The 17,632-nt window shown below is 45.1% G+C and overlaps 1 protein-coding gene across 2 annotated transcripts in view; it reads left to right on the top strand.

Annotated features, from left to right (window-relative positions):
* The first annotated feature begins 5,961 nt into the window (after positions 1–5,961).
* Positions 5,962–17,632, top strand: part of ETV6 (ETS variant transcription factor 6) — a 276,055-nt gene continuing 264,384 nt past the window's right edge. The window contains exon 1 of one of the 2 annotated variants that reach the window (XM_043881322.1): positions 5,962–6,342. In XM_043881322.1, coding sequence (XP_043737257.1) covers positions 6,310–6,342 — 33 coding nt within the window. In that variant the 5' untranslated portion in view covers positions 5,962–6,309. The remainder of the gene's footprint in view (positions 6,343–17,632) is intronic. The other variant, XM_043881321.1, reaches the window with a different exon arrangement.

The following is a 17,632-nucleotide window of genomic DNA, read 5'->3' on the forward strand; positions in this document are numbered from 1 at the left end:
GAACTAAGAGATCTGAGCAGAGACAGAAGATTCACTAGTGATTACAGATGAACTGTAGAAGTTAGGTGTTGAAAAAAGGGGAGTGGTGATAATCCAACCTGAAGAGTTGCTACTTCTGGAAAGATTAAGAATCTGTAAAATGAAACAGATTTGGGAAGAGGCAATATTTATGGCATAAAAGAGAGCAGCATGTCAAAAATTATTTTGAGGTTCATTAACTTGGAGCTTGATAATATGGTGGCATTAGTAAGAGAGATGAGGACGCCATGGGGAGAAGGCATATGGAATACAATAGTTTGAAGGTTAGATGGGGAAAGACGTGACAGAGGACTGAAAAATGCTAAAAATATAAATGGCTGGATGGGTCTATGGGAAGCTGATCATTTTGCACAGTGACTTTGTTTTAAACAACTGAAAAAAAACTTATTATTATTTTTTGGCCAGACTGCATGGCATGTGGGATCTTAGTTCCCTGGCCTTCCTGCATTGGGAGCAGGGAGTCTTGGCCACTGGACCACCAGGGAAATCCCTGGCAGGGACTCTTAAGGTTTAAAAAACATTGTCTTATTTGGATAAGCATAAACATTTCTCCTCTTCTTTCCCACCCCACTAGTTATGACAGAACCCTTTTAAAGAAGCATGTCCATGGGTTAAGGAATGCTGGTGTGGCAGAGATACGTGAACGGTGTTTCTTTTTGTAGTCTATGTTTTAAAAATGTTATTATTTTTCATTGTAAAAATATAACTATATTATAATAATGTTTTTAAATTAAGCACATCTACTTCCACATGTTCTTAACTATTCATTCTTCCCCCACTTCTCCCCCCTCCTCATCACTCTTTTGTAGGATAAAGATTCAGGTCCCTCTTCCAGTTTGTATGTAGAAAGTCACAAGAGACCGTAATTCATTCCCTAACACCCCAAACAAATTACATAGTCTACATAATTACCAAAAAAGAAAAAAAAAATCAGAAAGATGAGAGCACAAAGAAACCTCAGTGAATTAAATTTCAGAAAACAACAGTTCTTCAAATGAAAGAAAAGATCCGCATTGGTTCTCACCGTTGATTGAATTATAGACAAGAGGACCCCACCACAGATGATGGCAAGGAGAAATCAGCCTAACTTTTAACAAATTTTAATGGCAGTGTGTAGGCTGATGTATCAGAGTAGAATCCAGAGGAATCACAGGCCCAGAGCGAAATTATACTATTTCACAATTCTTTCCCACTGATTTTCATTAACTACTGGGGTCGGACCACAAACAGAAGGGCAGTGAAAAGAGCTGAGAGACACTTTCAGAGACACTTTCAGTTAAGAAAGACTTGTAGAGGGTGGGAGAACTGAGAGAAAACCCACGGCACTCCAGGCCTTCAGCTGACACAATTGAAGGTCAGGGCAGAGAGAAGGGAGCACTTACTCAAAGCTTGAAAGATAATGAAGACACCAAGCAAGGCAGAACAGCTGAGATAACAGTACTCAGACAGTATTTGTTTCTAAGAAAAGTTCTGATCCTGCCTGAATCAAACTGCAAAATTACAACAAAGCCCACATCTGGCTCGACTATAAATTGTATCAACTCAGCTCCAATTCTGATAGCCTTATAGAAGAATGTGTATGCCCCTTTTGGGAGGAAAATATTATTTAATTCATTCTCTACTGTGTATTTTTATATAATGTATGTATTTTTATATAAAATGTCCAGTAAAAAATATACACACAAAAGTAAGAAAATGTAACTCATGGTCAAGAAAGGAAACCAAAAGAAGTTAACCAAGAAAACATTATATTTGAGAACTGTAACAGTATAACAAAAATGCTAAAGGACTTAAAAGTAGAACTCATGTATAATGATATGGGCAACTTCAGAGAAATGATGAAGAATATTAAAAATGGAAATGCTAAAAATAAAAAAACAGTGTCAGAAGTAAAGAACCAGATAGGCTTAACAGTAAGTTGGATGATACAGAGGATAAAACTTAGAAAAGAGATAAATAGTAATAGAAAGCATCCAAATAGAAAGTTAAAAGAAAAAAAGAATATTTGGGTCTATGGAACAATGTCAATCGGTCTAACACTTGCATCAGCTGGAGTAAAAAAAGAATAGGACAAAGAATGGACAGAAAGAATATTCAAAGAGCTAATAGATGAGAGTTTTCCAAAACTGATGAAAGATAACAACTTATAGGTCCAAGAATAGTTGCCAACATCAAGAAGAATAAATACAAAAAACCCCCACAAAAACCACCAACCCCCTATATGTAGACACATCCTAGTTACAATTTTGAAAACCAAATTTATAGAGCACATCTTAAAGACAGCCAGAGAAAAAAGACATTACAAACCGGGAGCTAAAATATGAACTACAAATGAATCTTAATCAAAAGTAATGGAGACAGAGATGGAATGACATGTTTAAAGTGCCAAAAGGAAAAAAAAAAAATCTGTCAACCTAAAATTTTATATACAGTTGAAAATTATCCTTCAAAACTGAATGTGAACTAAAGACATTCTGACAGACAAAACTGAGAAGACTCTGTCTCCACTAAGAAATGCCAAAGAGATTCTTGAGGACAAAAAGAAATAATACTAGATCTGCAAGAAGGAATAAGAAAGTACTGAAAAGGATAAATAGTTAGGCAGATGAAAAAGAGACACATATTTTAGTACCTTCATTACACACATATATTTACAATATTAAGAAAAAAGTATCAACCACTCCACAATGTATGGTGGGTTTCATAATAGGTAGAAATAAAATATAGGACAATATCATAAAGGATGGGAGAGTAATAATGAAATTATACTGTTGTAAGTTTTCTTATCTATCCATAAGTTAGAATATTATTTGAAGATAGAGTGTGGTAATTAAAGACACAAATTGTAATTTCTAGAGCAACCACTATATTCAGCATAGAAACAGAAACACTAGAAAGACCATCTAGGAATTTAAATAGAACATGAAAAAAATACCTTATTACCCCAAAGAAATCAGGAAACAAGGAACAGAGAAACACCTGATGAATGGGAACGAATTTGAATGAAAAGAACTTCCTTCAACCATAATTACTGAGTGGTTTGGCAATTAGTTTGTTATAGACTTGATAATGTTTTTCATGAATTCAACCTAAAACTGCAAAGCAAAATACAGCTATATGTGAAGCTTATACTGCAGTTAAATTATTTTGACACAATTAACATTGTTTGAATCACAAATAATATCAAGCTGCTTTATACACTTCAGTTAAAACAAATTTTTAAAAAGTTAAAACATGAAGCAAGACCTCCATTTTAACACAAATTTGCAGCAGTTCTATTTTTCTGAGCTCAAACTACAGTTCCAACAGTGGTTTTGGATTTTGACACAAGTGAAAAGGACATTTTCATATTTAAAATCCACTTCACTGTGCAATTGAGGCATTTCCACCTAATTTTCAATTGGAAATGATTAACCTGCAATGTAATGGCATACTAAAGGGGAAATATCAAGAGAATTTATAGGATTCCAATAAAATTGTATAACTGCCTTATAAGCAATAAATATGCTCAAGTAAAACCATATGCTCATGGATTGATGTATTTGGCAGTATCCTATCTGGGTGAAAAGATATTTCCAAATGAAATAAGTAAAATCTCATGGGAGATCCGCATTAACAGATAAACCTTTGCAATCAATTGTGATGATAGAGAACATTTACTTCAAACTGATGTTTAACTTAGTGAAATGTTATCCCTCTGAAAAAGAGTTCCATTCCTGTTAGACTTGTATTACAACTCTTATTATTACACCTTATATTTTGTCAATAAAAAAATTGGATATTTGTTTCCTCTATTGTTATATAAGTATCTACAAAATCTAAATTTTGTCTCTTGGGGCACAAAGCCTAAAATATTTACTATCAGGAGCTTTCTAGAAAGAGATCACCAGCCCCTGGATAAATGGGACATTTGCCACAGCAGCTACTGCTATATTTTGCTTTGGACCACACACACTCATTTAAACGACCACTTTTGTGAGTCACCTGGAGAAGGTTAGGAGAGAGAATAAAGTTGAGTTAATTCGGTCCTGAGGTTAAATAATTGTAGCTAACATTAAGCAGGTAAAATATGTAGCAAGCACTCAGACAATCACTTCGTATATATCTGCTCATTTAACATTCACAGGAATCTTAAGAGATAGGTACTATTTCCCCCCCAACCAGCCCATTTTACCCAAGCTGAGAACGTGAGCTGCCAAATATCATACTGGTAAGTAAGGGATGTAGAGGTTCATAGGATTTAACCCAGCAATGAGACATCAAAACCAATGCCAGCAACACCAGCCATGGGATCTAAGGCAGATACGTGTGTGTGGATTGGGATAGGGGGCAGCAGGTGGTTCAAGACAGAGGAGTTGGTGTGGATGTGAGCCCTCCCGGGGAGAATAGGACTAGCAGGTGACAAGGACTGCTGAGGTCCTCGGAGACTCACACTATCCCATTATTGCCACCTTCCCAGAAACAGGGCTTTCCCATTCCAACCCCTTAAATAAATCCTGGTTCAGAGTGTTCTTCGAACGAGCGTGTAAAAAAGTCTGCACACGATTTATCACGTGGTGAGATGAAGGGAAGTGGGTAGGAAAATGGGGAGGATCTGGGAAATGAGTCGTGGTCTACATATTCATAATTTAATACACATCGATACGTTAAAGCCTAAAGTATTAGCAGGGTTTAGAATTTACATATAATTAATAATGTGTCCACTTCTGCGGCGGACGCGTCGGAGCATTTTCAGAGACTATAAACAACAATAAAAATAACAGTGATCAGACAACACGTACTCAAGGATAGAACCTTCTGCCCGACCGGCTTTAACCTCCTCTCAATTGTTTTCCCAGCCAAATATTCCTCCCACCCTCCCGGCAGGATCCCTGGGGTCGTCCCATCCGCCAGTGACTGCTTCGGAGAAGCGGTCCCGGGAAGGGTATTATCTCCAGGAACCCGTCCTGTCAACTTTGTAGTCGAGTCACCTACGTCGGTTGGTAGCGGCCGCTATTGCTTTAAAAGGACAGCGGATTTCGAAAGAGGGAGGAAGGGTGGCTGGGGGTGGTGGTGGTCAGGAAAAGGAACTCAATCGCCTTTGATAACTGCCCAGCAGCCTTCCCTTCTCCAGGACGCGTGCTCGGCCGGGCAGCGCCCGCATTCCCGGCCGGGCGGGCGCGCGCCTGCGCGCCTAGCGTTTTCGGGGCGCCCACCTTGGCGGGGAATTCCCCCCCGCGGCCGGGCGGGCGTCTGCGGGAAGCAGCCCCGCTTTGTCTCCGGCGGCGTCGCGCTCCGCCGCTCGCCCGCTCGCCCCTTTTCCCCGGTGCGGGCTGTAACCCGATCTCCCATTTCCTGGTGGATTCTCTTAAAGAGGCCGCGGCCGAGAAGCAGAACAAAGGCTATTGTTTTATTTCCTCCTTCGGGTTCCGCGTCCTTACCGGAATGTCCCTTCCTATATAATTATTTTCATTGCGTCTGCGCTCGGCTCGGGGCGGGGGGCGGAGGAAAAATTAAAAAAAAAAAAAAAAAAGCCCTGTGCCTTTCAATGTATCCAAGAGACGGAACTAGGGGAGGGGGAGGCGTTGATCCTGTCCGGAGGGTTCTGGGGCCCCGAGGCGCGAGCCCGGCGGCGGCCCAGCGGAGCTTAGCAGCCCCGCGCCCGGGCCCCGGGGGCCTCGCGCACCGCCCCCCGCCCCCCGCGCCAGCCTCTTCCCCCCTCCCCCGCGCGGCTTTTATTTCCCGATGCCGGGCTGTAACCCGAGCTTTTATTTCCTGGTGGCTCCTTTAAGAGGCAGAGCTCAGTGCTGGGAATTCACGTCAGTTTCTGCACTGAAACTCTCAAGATCAATGAGCAAAGAGCTTTCTCAGTTCTGCCTTTCAGTTTCTCTCTTCCAGGAAGGAAAACATTCGAGAGAGAGAGAGAGAGGGAGGGCGAGGGAGAGCGGCGGGAGGGCGGGGGGCGGGGGCGCCGGCCCGGGTGGGAGGAGAGAGCGGGGCAGGCCGGCCGGGCTAGCGCCCCGGGTCGCCGCGCCGCGACCTGCAGACCCCGCCGCCGCGCCGCCCGCTCCCACGCCCCCGCCGCCCCGCGCGCGGCGACTCGGCCGGCGCCCGGCCCGCCCCGCCCCGCCCCGCGCGCTCGCGGCCCCCCGGGGCGGCCGCCGGGAGAGATGCTGCAAGAAACTTCTTAAATGACCGCGTCCGGCTGGCCGTGGAGCGTTTCTGGGTTGGGGAGAGGAAAGGAAAGTGGAAAAAAAACTGAGAACTTCCTGATCTCTCTCGCTGTGAGACATGTCTGAGACTCCTGCTCAGTGTAGCATTAAGGTAAAGATCTTCTCCCCCTCCCTCTCCGGGGTGGAAAGCCTTGAGCTGCACCGGCCCGGATGATCGTGCCGGGCTCCTCCGATCCGAGGGGGCTGTTGCAGTCGCTCTGTTCGCAGGAAATTATTTGGGGCGCCAGGGAAGGAGATGCAGCTCTCGGCGGCTGCGTACCCTCTAGTGTAACCTTGCTGCTCCCCGGCTCCCGCCGAGCCCCCTGTTGGCTCCTGCGCCCCCACCCCACCTCCTTTGCTTTTTGACAATGAAATGCCGGTCACAGTCGGTCTGGAGGAACCCGAGTGGTCCTCAGGTCTGTAAAACACCCCGGTAATTAGTGCGCTTAAAAAAAAAAAAAAAAAAAAAAAAAAAACCTGCTCCCTACTCCCAACATGTGATCGAAATGTAACTTTTGTTACCGAGGGGTGGTCTCCTTAGGAAAAAAAAGTTCTCCGGCTCCATTGGGGTTGGAATCTTTTTTTTTTTTAAGGGTTCCGCGAGTCTGGTCAGAGTCTCTCTCCCCCCCGCCCCCCCCCCCCCATTGTAATTGCAAGCGCTTGTCGGAGAGACAGTAATGCTGTCAGCTTTTCCTGGGCATTGCACAATGAATTTCTTTCTTTTCTTTCTTTCTTCTTCTTTTTTTTTTTTTTTTTAAACCAAGGTGAATAAAGTTGCCGAATGGTTATTTTACTCTCGTAGGCATCTGAACGTTGACCAACCCCAAAGTAGAAAACTGTGATGCAGGGAGAATGATTGAAGTGACCAGGCAGAATGACCTTCCCACTTTGACAGTGCAGAGAGGGTAGCTAAGAGTAGAAATCTCCGTCTCTGGCCAAGGTTTGCAGTCTGGTAAAGGCAGGATGGTGGAGGATGTTTGCAAACACAGTACTTATCTTCCAAGTAGTGGTGTGTGTGAGCATTTTTGTACGTGTCTGTATGTCTGTAAAGGCTAGTGGTGCTGCGGTTTGTTGCTTCTAAAAAGTTGTTGTAAAGTTTGCCACCGTGAGGAGGCACACTGATTTGTCCATCCCCCCCAATTAATTTTCCCTTCCCTGCGTTCGGTGTGCACTTTCGTTTCACTGTTCCATCAGTGCTCAGATGGAAAATCCTTCTTCAGTGAGAAGCTGAAACTGCTGAAGTTTGTGGCTTGGCCCATTTAATGTGTTCATTGAGGGGACCCTGCAGAGACAATGAACAAATAACCAGTTTTCTTCATCCGTGGGGCATTTTGAGAAACATCTCTCCTGTTTTAACATGGCTTTTACATAGGATCTGTTTAGAGGAAAACAGCATTTTCTCATATTTGCTCATTAGGGGGGGTTCATAATTATACTCAGGTGTTAGTATTTCTTATCTGGCGCGATTTCCCAGGGGGTTTGAATTAGGGTTAATGTGAACTGAAAAGGTGGGTTGGGTTTGTTTTTGCCTGGCATGAAAAACTCCTAGTGGAACTTTCGGGTTTCTGTGTAGATATCGGGGGATAGCAGTATGTCAGCGGTGGAGAGGGTGTCAGAGTAAAGAACTTAGGTAGGTTGATACTTTAATTTCTTTTGCTGAATAAATTTGATTCTATGAGTTCAGGAAAATCCTTGGGTATGCCTAATCTATCTGATACTTCATAACACAGAAGTGTATGTAGGATATTAAATCTGTAAATTGTACTTAGCTCAACGACAATAAATCTGACCTCAGGAGAACTTGAACAACTATGGGAGAGTGATTTTGGAGAGGAGACAACGAAAAGCGAGCCGTTTTGTGGCTTGCTAGCTCTTCTAAAGAGACTGCATAAGCCCGCTGTTCTGAGGGGCTCGGGGCTGCAGGCAGAAATACCAAGGAGGAGCTCATCTCATGGTACCTCAGTGGAAGACTACAGCAACTCTTTCCTTACACACACGGAGGGAACCAATCCCAAACCCAGACAGCGCAGTCTCTTAACTGTGACCTAAAAATTGCAGCCACGGTTTGTGTTATCATTTTCTATCTTATCATTTGCCTTCTCCATTCTTTTCGAAAGCCTCTTTTCTTGACTTCTGTATTTCTCTGTAATTAGAACAGATCCAGTGGTCTTCCCTAGTAGTGAAAGTATCACTTTTAATTTGGATTGCCCTTTATGGAACCGATCTATGACTGCTTGCTTGGACCGTGCATATGTTTAAACGCACGCAAGGGAAGTGCATTTTCTCATGGAGTTTGTTTAGTTTGCAGTGTTCCAGTAAGAAGCTCTGGAGATCAAGGACTGGGATTATTCTAGCTCGTCTGAAAATGTCCTGGTGCTTGTATGCGGTGTTTCCCTGAGTCCCTGGGATGTGGTACAATGACTGCATGATAAAAAATGTTTGCCGGGAACCCACTAGTACAGCGATTTTTTTTTTTTTCTAGAGTCCAGTAAACAATAAAGTTTTCTGTGAAGCAGAGAATGAGTGTCAGGAGCTTTAAAGGATGAGCTCATGGCTCTGATGTCCTGAGGACATGTGGCAGGGAAAGCTCTCTGTGGAGAGTTTTCCCTCACCTCTCCTGTCTGCTCCTGAAATCTTTCTCCCTGGCTCGTATCCTCTATGAGCAGCTGGTCAGCAGGCAAGTAAATTCCTCAGCAGCTGGTGTGATGGAGCACAGAGGAGCCCGACCAGAGGCAGCCACAGGGGAAGTACTCTGTTTACTTCGGAGCAGTGTCAGTTCTGCTAGAAAAAGAGTAGTGTATGATTTCGGTGGAATTTCCAGGGTGAAAGTTTCTGAATCAGTCAGTCAGTGACACCTTTATATGTATCGCTTGCGTGGTGGTGGTTGCTGATGAGTGCCTGATATTGGCTCTCATGTTTTCTTTGCACTTTATAAGCATCTTCCCGGCACCCTAGGAAGTCATCAGACACATGTTTACAGCAGAAGACAGGTGGACCAGCCCAAGGTCACCCAGACCAGGACTGTGCCTCTCTGTGTGTCTGCACTGGGCACTCTCATCATGAGAGATTAAATGCTTCCATTCCCGACCATTTGGGGGCTTTTGTTTGTTTGTTATTTTTTTTTTTTTTTTGGTCTTTCTGTGTCGCATAAGGGATTTTATTTCCCCGACCAAGGATGGAATCTGTGCCCCCTGCATTGGGAGTGTGGAGTCTTTATAACCACTGGACATCCAGGGAAATCCCTGGGGTTGTTTAAATGTAAGAACTAACTATATAAAAAGTCGACTTTTTTTTTTTATCAGGGGATCGTGTGGCTGACTGCTAGGCAGGGGAGGAAGGAAGAGGCTGTCTTTTCCATCATCAGCCTTCACCTTCAAGTCACCTGTTGAGTTCTAAGTTCAGCCAAGTTGTAGTGGAAAGCAGTTATGACCCAGCAGACCCAGCCCTTTCAGGGAGGGCTTCCAGAATACGATAGAAGACAGTCGGATAACTTCCCTGATCCTCTCGCTTTCTCTGCCCTCTGCATGGGTTGGCTTTCTTAGTGGAATGAATTCTCTATTTTCTTACTCTCTAAGAGACTCCCCTCTGGACCCTGAGCTCCTTGGGTTGAGTGGTGACTATCTTTTTGTGTCTTCTGCCCACCTTGGCTTCTGGCTTAGATGGATGTGTCAGTCACGTTGGCTGACTTGCAGTGAGGCATGGAAGGTGGTCAGGGCCCCTTCCTCTCTATCCTGTGTGCCCGGAGTGACTTAACGCTGCATCCACAAGCTGGCGTGAAGTGGTTGTAGGGTCACTCTGCTGACTCAGGGAGGCCTGGGGCACTCCCTAGGGTGTTGGTCCAAAAATTATTATCAGTAGAATTTTGACCTTATAATTTTTCTTATTTTGGTAACATTTTCAAAAACTGCTTTTGTGTCTAAAATAAGCAAAAACATGGAGTTGAGTAAAAGATAAAGGGGCTTGAGGAATCACTGGAGAAGGTCCAGCTGAGGAGACTTCTAAAGTTCTCTCTGGGTTCTTTAGCAATTGAATTAATTAGAGACTTGGAGCTGAGAGGCTATAAAGATCACCTGGGCCAGCGTCTTTTATAGCAAAGAGGCCCACACGGCTAAATGGTTTGCTTCAGCTGATCCATGTCCGAGGCAGAGCAATGCAGGCCTCTTGGTTTTCAAGCCCCTGCCCCGTACTGGCTGGGTTCACGGGTTCGTCCCTATAAAAGGCCAAAGAAATTCGATACAATAGGCTGTGTGCTCTCTGGCACTTCCTAACTTGGTCCATTTTAATCACAAGCCAGCTGGTATGAGGGCATGGAGGTCTGTGCCAAGTAAGACGGTGTGTGGGGGAGCCCTGGGTCGAGAGGGTATATTGTTAGATGTGAGAAGAGGAAGGAGTAGGAGTGGGGGATGAGGGGAGAAGGGCTTGATGGGCTTGTCTTTGCACCACCATCTACCACAATAGCTTTTCTCTGTATTGTGGTGAAAAGCATGTAACATTAAGTTTACCCTCTAAACCATTGTTGAGGGTGCAGTTCAGTCATGTTAAGTCTCTTCCCATTGTTGTGCAACTGATCTCTAGAACTTTTCTGTCTTGCAACACTGAAACTCTATATCCACTCAACACTAATTTCCCCTCTCCTCTCCTCCTAGCCCTCAGTCACCACCTTCCTATTTTCTGTTTCTGTGATTTTTGTCTCCTTTAAATAGTTCATGTGAGTAGAATTATACTGTATTTCACTTAGAATGGCCTGGAGGCTTGTCCATATTGTAGCATGGGACAGGGTTTCCTTTTTTTCAAGGCTGCTTTGCATTCCATTTTGCCTTCCCTGGTGGCTCAAATGGTAAAGAATCTGCCTGTAGTGCAGGAGAACTAGGTTCGATTCCTGCATCGGGAAGATCCCTTGGAGAAAGGCATGGCAACCCACTTCAGTATTCTTTCCTGGAGAATTAGTTCCATGGACAGGAGCCTGGCAGGCTACAGTCCATGGGGTCGCAAAGAGTCGGACACGACTGAGCGACTGCCACACACAGCATTGCATTTTATGTATATGCCATATTTTCTTAAATTCATTCATCTGTTGAAGGACATCTGTGTTACTTCCATCTCAGGCTGTTGTGAATGAGGCTGCGATAAACATGGGTGTACAAATAAATGACTCTTGCGATTCCACTTTGAGTTTTGGATATATCCCCAATGATGGGGTGCAGTGGTACTTTTTTTTTGTATGTGAGGAGCTGGTTATTTTGCTTTGGGTTGAGGGCTCTGGGCCTGTTCGCTGGACCTTTTCTGAGAAATCCTGGAGGGGAACCTTAGGCTCAAACATACACCTTAATTTATACATAGTGAGGCTCTGTGTTTCAAAGAGCATCAGCTGAAAACACAGCAGCTAGTCCTAGAGAAGTAGCTTACCTCTTTAGCATAGGTAAGTCAAGGGAAAAAACAGCCCAGTTTCTAGAACTTCCTAGGGAAGCTGGCAGTAAAACAGATTCTGAGCAGCCACGTTGACCTGCGTTAACTCACGCGGAGGCAGGTGGGGAGGGGGCGTGTTTGGGACCAGCTTCGTAGAGCCTACACGCTCTGTTATGGATACTGAAAAGTTGCTTTTTGGTGTGACACTCCCAGCAGAGTGAATCGGTATCAAACAAAGCCCCTTGGGACATGGGGTGTATAAACAATGTATTTTGTCTTTGTGAATGCTACTTTAGGAAAAGCACTAGTGTTGATTTCCTGGCAGAGGCCCTCACTGCCATATTTGTTATGAGACGTGTGTAAGAAACCAAGCTCTGTGTGGATTTATTGAATAGAATGAGTGTAAGTCGACGCCGGGTTCCCACGCCAGGAGGGACCTGGCATAAAGACCATTGGCTGCCAAACCTAGTATTTGGGGAGAGAAAGACTGAAGTAGTTAGAAGTTAGAATGGGAGCCTGTTGAAAAACAAACACATTTTCATTGATTTCTGAACATACAGAAACCAGCCTAAGAAGTGTGGCTCTCTGGGGGCATCTCAGGCTGCGCCTGCGTGAACAGGCAGAAATGACGTGTGTCCATATCGTCCTCTGATTAGAAATGAGGGCTGCTGTGTGCTTGAGACAGTGCCTTCTGCATCAAAATAGTACCACCGATGTGTTATTTGCTCTGCTAACTTGCTTGATCCATCTTTTCTTCTTAGTGAAAGTATACAGTTCAGCCTGGTCTCTGAGGCAGTGTCTCCCATCTTCTTGACACCAAGGACCAGTTTTGTGGAAGACACTTTTTCCACGGATGGGGAATTGGCGCGTGGTGGTGATTTGGGGATGGTTTGGGGATGATTCAAACTGTGGACTTTATTATTGTTACCTCAGCTCCACCACAGATCATCAGGCATTAGATCCTGGAGGTTGGGGACCCCTGGCCTAATGATCTGGAATTTGGGGAGTATGGGTGGGAAGGGCGATGAGGCCTTAGTCTGTGTTTGTTAGGTATGAACCCCCTAGAAGCACAGACTGGTCACTCAGGCCTGTGGACTTAACTATGGAACACCTGCATTTTGGGAGCTTTCTAAAATCTCGATGGGCCCCTCTGGTGGCTCAGAGAGTAGAGAATCCACCCGCAGTACAGGAGACCTGGGTTCGATCCCTGGGTTGGGAAGATCCCCTGGAGAAGGGAATGGCAACCCACTCTAGTTTCCTTACCTGGAGAACTCCATGGACAGAGAAGCCTGGTGGACTACAGTCCATGGGGTCGCAATGAATCAGACATGACTAAGTGACTAACACTCTCACTTTTCACTTTGTTTTTAAAATTTTAATTGGAGGATAATTACTTTACAATATTATAATGGTTTTTTATAATGGTTTTTGCCATACACTGAATGCATAGGCATATATATGTCCCCTTTCTCCTCAACCCCCTTTCCCACCTCCCTCCCCACCCCATCCCTCCAGGTTGTCTCAGAGCTTTGGGTGCCCTGCTTCATACATCAAACTCCCACTGGCTATCTCTTTTACGTATGGTAATGTGTATGTTTCAGTGATATAAGTCTAGGTAATTAAAGGGGTTTGCGTGCTGCTCTGGTGGTCATCCGTCGTGCATTTCTTCTTCCTCCTCCTCATCCTTCATCATTACTACCCTTACTTATTGGGTCCTGCTGTGTGCCAGTCGTCAGACTGAGCATTTTGTGTGCATTATCTAATTTGTTCTTCACGACTCCCTCTGGGAGGCAGGTTTTCTCCCTATTTTACAGAGGAGGAGCCTGCAGCAGTTAAGCGATGTGTTGGCCTGCCATCTCCCAGGCAGTGCATGCAGCAGCTCAGGTCAGCATCTACCTTCCCTCCTGACCCCAGTCTCAAGGCCAGCCTCCTTTGTGCAGAAAGTTAGAAAACAGAGCGATGGGGTGATGGTGGCGCTTCCCACAGGCCAAGCTGAGAGGTGGGCATAGAGCTGGCAGGGACGGCCCCTCCCTCTCTGGTTTCCTCCTGCCTGGGTGGGTGGTTCCTAACCAGCCCGCTGGGGACAGGGTAGCCAGATGGTCAGTTCGCACACAGCACCCTCCCTGGAATGGATGTCCAGGTGTCCTGTTTTCACACCAATCCCTGGTGTTGTCTTGTGATGCTTTGTATTTGGGTGAGTTCATTTGAGCCCTTTTCATGTTTTTCTTAGAAACCTTTCCCCTCTCTACTTTCCCCTGTGTGTGCGTGCTAAGTCGCTTCAGTCGTGTTTGACTCTTTGAGACCCCATGGACCATAGCCCGCCAGGCTCCTCTGTCCATGGGATTCTCCACGCAAGAATACTGGAGTGGGTTGCCAAGCCCTCCTCCAGGGGATCTTCCTGCCTCAAAGATCGAACCCGCGTCTTTTAAGTCTCCTGCTATAGCAGGCAGGATCTTTACCACTGGCATCATCTGGGAAGCCCCCAACTTTCCCCCAGTGACTCCTTATGCCGTCATCATGTGATCAGGTGGGTGATCATGGCTGGGGCCATGGGAGCTGGACACCTTGGTCACACCTTGCTCAGTCTCTCCTTCCACTGCTTTTTTCTTTTTTCCAATTAAAAAATGTTTACACAGTTCATGAATATAGTACATTTTAGAGACTTTCCCTCTTAGTTTGCTCCTGCAACGCAGGGAGCTCAAACCTGTGCTCTGTGACAACCTAGAGGGGTGGGATAAGGTAGGAGGTTCAAGAGGGAGGGGTCATATGTATGCCTATGGCTGATTCATGTTGATGCATGGCAGAAACCAATACAATATTGTAAAGCAATTATCCTCCAATTAAAAAATTTAAAAAACCCATCCCTTTCATTCATCTAAAGATACTGTGTGATTTCTTGGAATCTGTCTGATGTCGCTTCAGGCATTCCCTGATTTCCCCCACCACCAAAGGAATCATCTTTCTTGTTTTCCTCTCTCCTGATAACCTGACGCCACTGCCCTTGTTCTAATTTCCTGAAGAGAGGCTGTGGGCCCTGTGACTTAATGCATTTCTGGATTTGAGCAGCTTTAACGAAGCCTGTCTTCAGAGCAGATGTAGGGAAGGAAGCAGACAGAGTACAGTGTGGAGGGAGTTGAGGGATTAAGAAAGTCTAAGTCCCAGTTCTCATCAAACAGAGGAGGAAACTGACTCCTAGAGCATTTAGATGTGTGTGTGTGCTCAGTCGTTGTCTGACTCTGTGACCCCGTGGACTGTAGCCTCCTAGGCTCCATGGGATTTTTCAGGCAAGAACACTGGAATGGGTTGCCATTTCTTGCAGCATTTCAGTAGTCTGCCTGACATGGGTAGAGATGTGGTACGTATTTACAATGAACTATTACTCAGCCATAAAAAGGAACAAAATTGGGTCATCAGTAGCGACGTGGATGGACCCAGAGTCTGTCATACAGAGTAAAGTAAGTCAGAAAGAGGAAAACAAATATTGCATAGTAACATGTGTATGTGAAATCTTAAAAGCTGGTACAGATGAATCTATTTGCAGGGCAGGAATGGAGGTGCAGCCGTAGAGAACCGGTATGAATGCAGTGGGGGATGAATAGGGAGGTTGGGATTGACGTATATATATACTACCGTGTATAAAAGAGAGAGCTAGTGGGAACCTGCTATATAGCGCAGGGAGCTCAGCTCAGCGCTCTGGGTGACCAGCAGGGTGGAGGGGACTGGAATGGGGTGGGAGGGAGGTCCCAGAGGAAGCGATCTATGTATACATAGAGCTGATTCACTTCCGTGTGTGGCAGCAACTAACACAACATTGTAAAGCAACTATACCCCAATTTTAAAAAATGAAAAAAAAAAAAAATAACCTGCCTGAGATAACATTGTCCTTCGTAGCTGAGGCGGAGTCAGAATCAGGTGTTCATGATCCCAGGGCCATGTCCCACTGACACCAGGAAAGTTGACAAAAAGCAGACAATAACTCAGCACAGCTTCGTCGTGGGGACTCCTGTCTAGAGAGTGAAACCGGTTTGTCTGGCACCACACAATGACTGATGGTATTAATGATCATCATTATGACCTCCGCGTTAAAGACAGTCTTTATGAGGTTTAGGAAGTGAGGAAATAGTGTCGTGCATTTTGGAAAGCTATCCAACGAACAGGGCTGGCATAGAAATAACGTTACCTTCTAAAAAGGCTACACTTCAGTTATCTGGACCAGTGACTTATGAAAAATATTACTTTCCTCCCCAGTGAAGACAGGAAAGAGCTACCCAATAAATCTGCACGCTCACCAGACTTTGTGTGTTCCCCGGGGGTGTTTTCCCTTTGTATGTGGGAGTCAGACACACGGAAAACGATCTGATTTCCTGAATGACCCTCAAAGGGCGTGCAGTCCCGCTGGTGTGAGTGCTGTGGGTGCTGGTGCTTAGGGATGTGAGCACTGTCATCGTAATCACCGCTGTTTCAGAGTTTGATTTGCATTTTATTCTGCCTGATAGCTGTTCATTGGTTCTTATCGGTAATGCTGATTTCTCTTAAGGGGTTTGTATGTTCTTGAGAAGAGGGGACCAGTCATTGCTGTACCATGAAGGGCTTCTAAGGGAAGGACAGACCCTGGAGTAGATAGACCTGAGTGTGAATCTTGCTTCTTAAACATATTCATTAAAAATTTTTTTTTATTAGAGTATAATTGCTTTACAATGTTGCGTTGGTTTCTGCTGTACAATGGAGTCAGCTATTTGTATACATATGTCCCCTCCCTCTGAGTTTGAGTAAACTCCAGGAGTTGGTGATGGACAGGGAGGCCTGGCATGCTGCAATTCATGGGGTCGCAAAGAGTCTGACACGACTGAGCGACTAAACTGATCCCCTCCCTCTTGAACCTCCCTCCCTCCTGAACCTTCCTCCTATCCCCTAACGTGTTCATTTTAGGCTTGAACCTAGTAAGTGATCTGAAGTGGTAATAAAAATACTATCACAGGACTTCTCTGGCTGTCCACTGCTTAAGACTTCATCTTCCAGTGCAGGGGGTTGTGGGTTCGATCCCTGGTTGGGGAGCTAAGATCCCACGTGCTATGGGGCCAAAAAACCAAAACATAAAACAGAAGCAGTAGTATAACAAATTCAATGAAGAATTTAAAAAATGGACCAACTCAAAAAATCTTGAAACCAACCAAACAAACAAAAAACAGCCCTGTCTCTGAAGGTTGTTGGCAGTGCCTTAACATTGTTCAAAGCAAAGCAAAATGTAGTTCTTTTCCCTCTTTGTATATCCTCCCATCAGACGAATCTAGAAGGGGTGAGAGATTTTCTAGTCCTGGAATTTTCCCAACATTACATCGTTGGGAAAACAGAGGCCAGAGACATCCTGGTCTTGCTAGAGCTCCCGTGGCTGGTTCTTGGCCCCGCCTGAACCTCCAGGCCTCTCAGGTTGGCTGACTCCCAGCCAGGGCCCTTGTCACCGTCCCTTTGAGCTTCTCCCAGGCCCGGGGTCACTCAGTCAGCGCTCAGCAAAGCTCCGATTTTTGACTCTCGCTGAATACAAGCCTCAACAACAGAAGAGACGAGCCAACTGCAATTACATGGTCGAAACAGATGCCGCTTGCATCTTAAAATTGTGAGGGAATAGCTCGAATGGTTCTGAATAAGTTTCCAGAGATGAAAGGAAAAAACCCGAAGCCTGCAAATACTGTGCAGTGCCTCTGATGGGCATTATTACTCAGCCCTCAAGTATTCAAACCTATTCAAGGAGCCACTCGTTCATACAGTTACTTATTATTTGCAACCGGGACGAGACTCCGGAGGGAGCATCCATTCTTCAGTCTGCTTTTGTGTGGCAGGCAGCCCCGTGGCTGTCTGACCACAGAGCAGACACTGTTTGCAGTAGATGGTGAATTTTCCGGTTCCAAGAGTCTGGAGTAGATGGTTCTTGGAGGTTTAAACAGGAGAATTTGAAGAAGCTAAATTTGTAACTTTCGGGCATCAGGGAACCTTGATTT

This window comes from Cervus elaphus, chromosome 22 (assembly GCF_910594005.1).
Source record: "Cervus elaphus chromosome 22, mCerEla1.1, whole genome shotgun sequence".
NCBI lineage: Eukaryota > Metazoa > Chordata > Mammalia > Artiodactyla > Cervidae > Cervus > Cervus elaphus.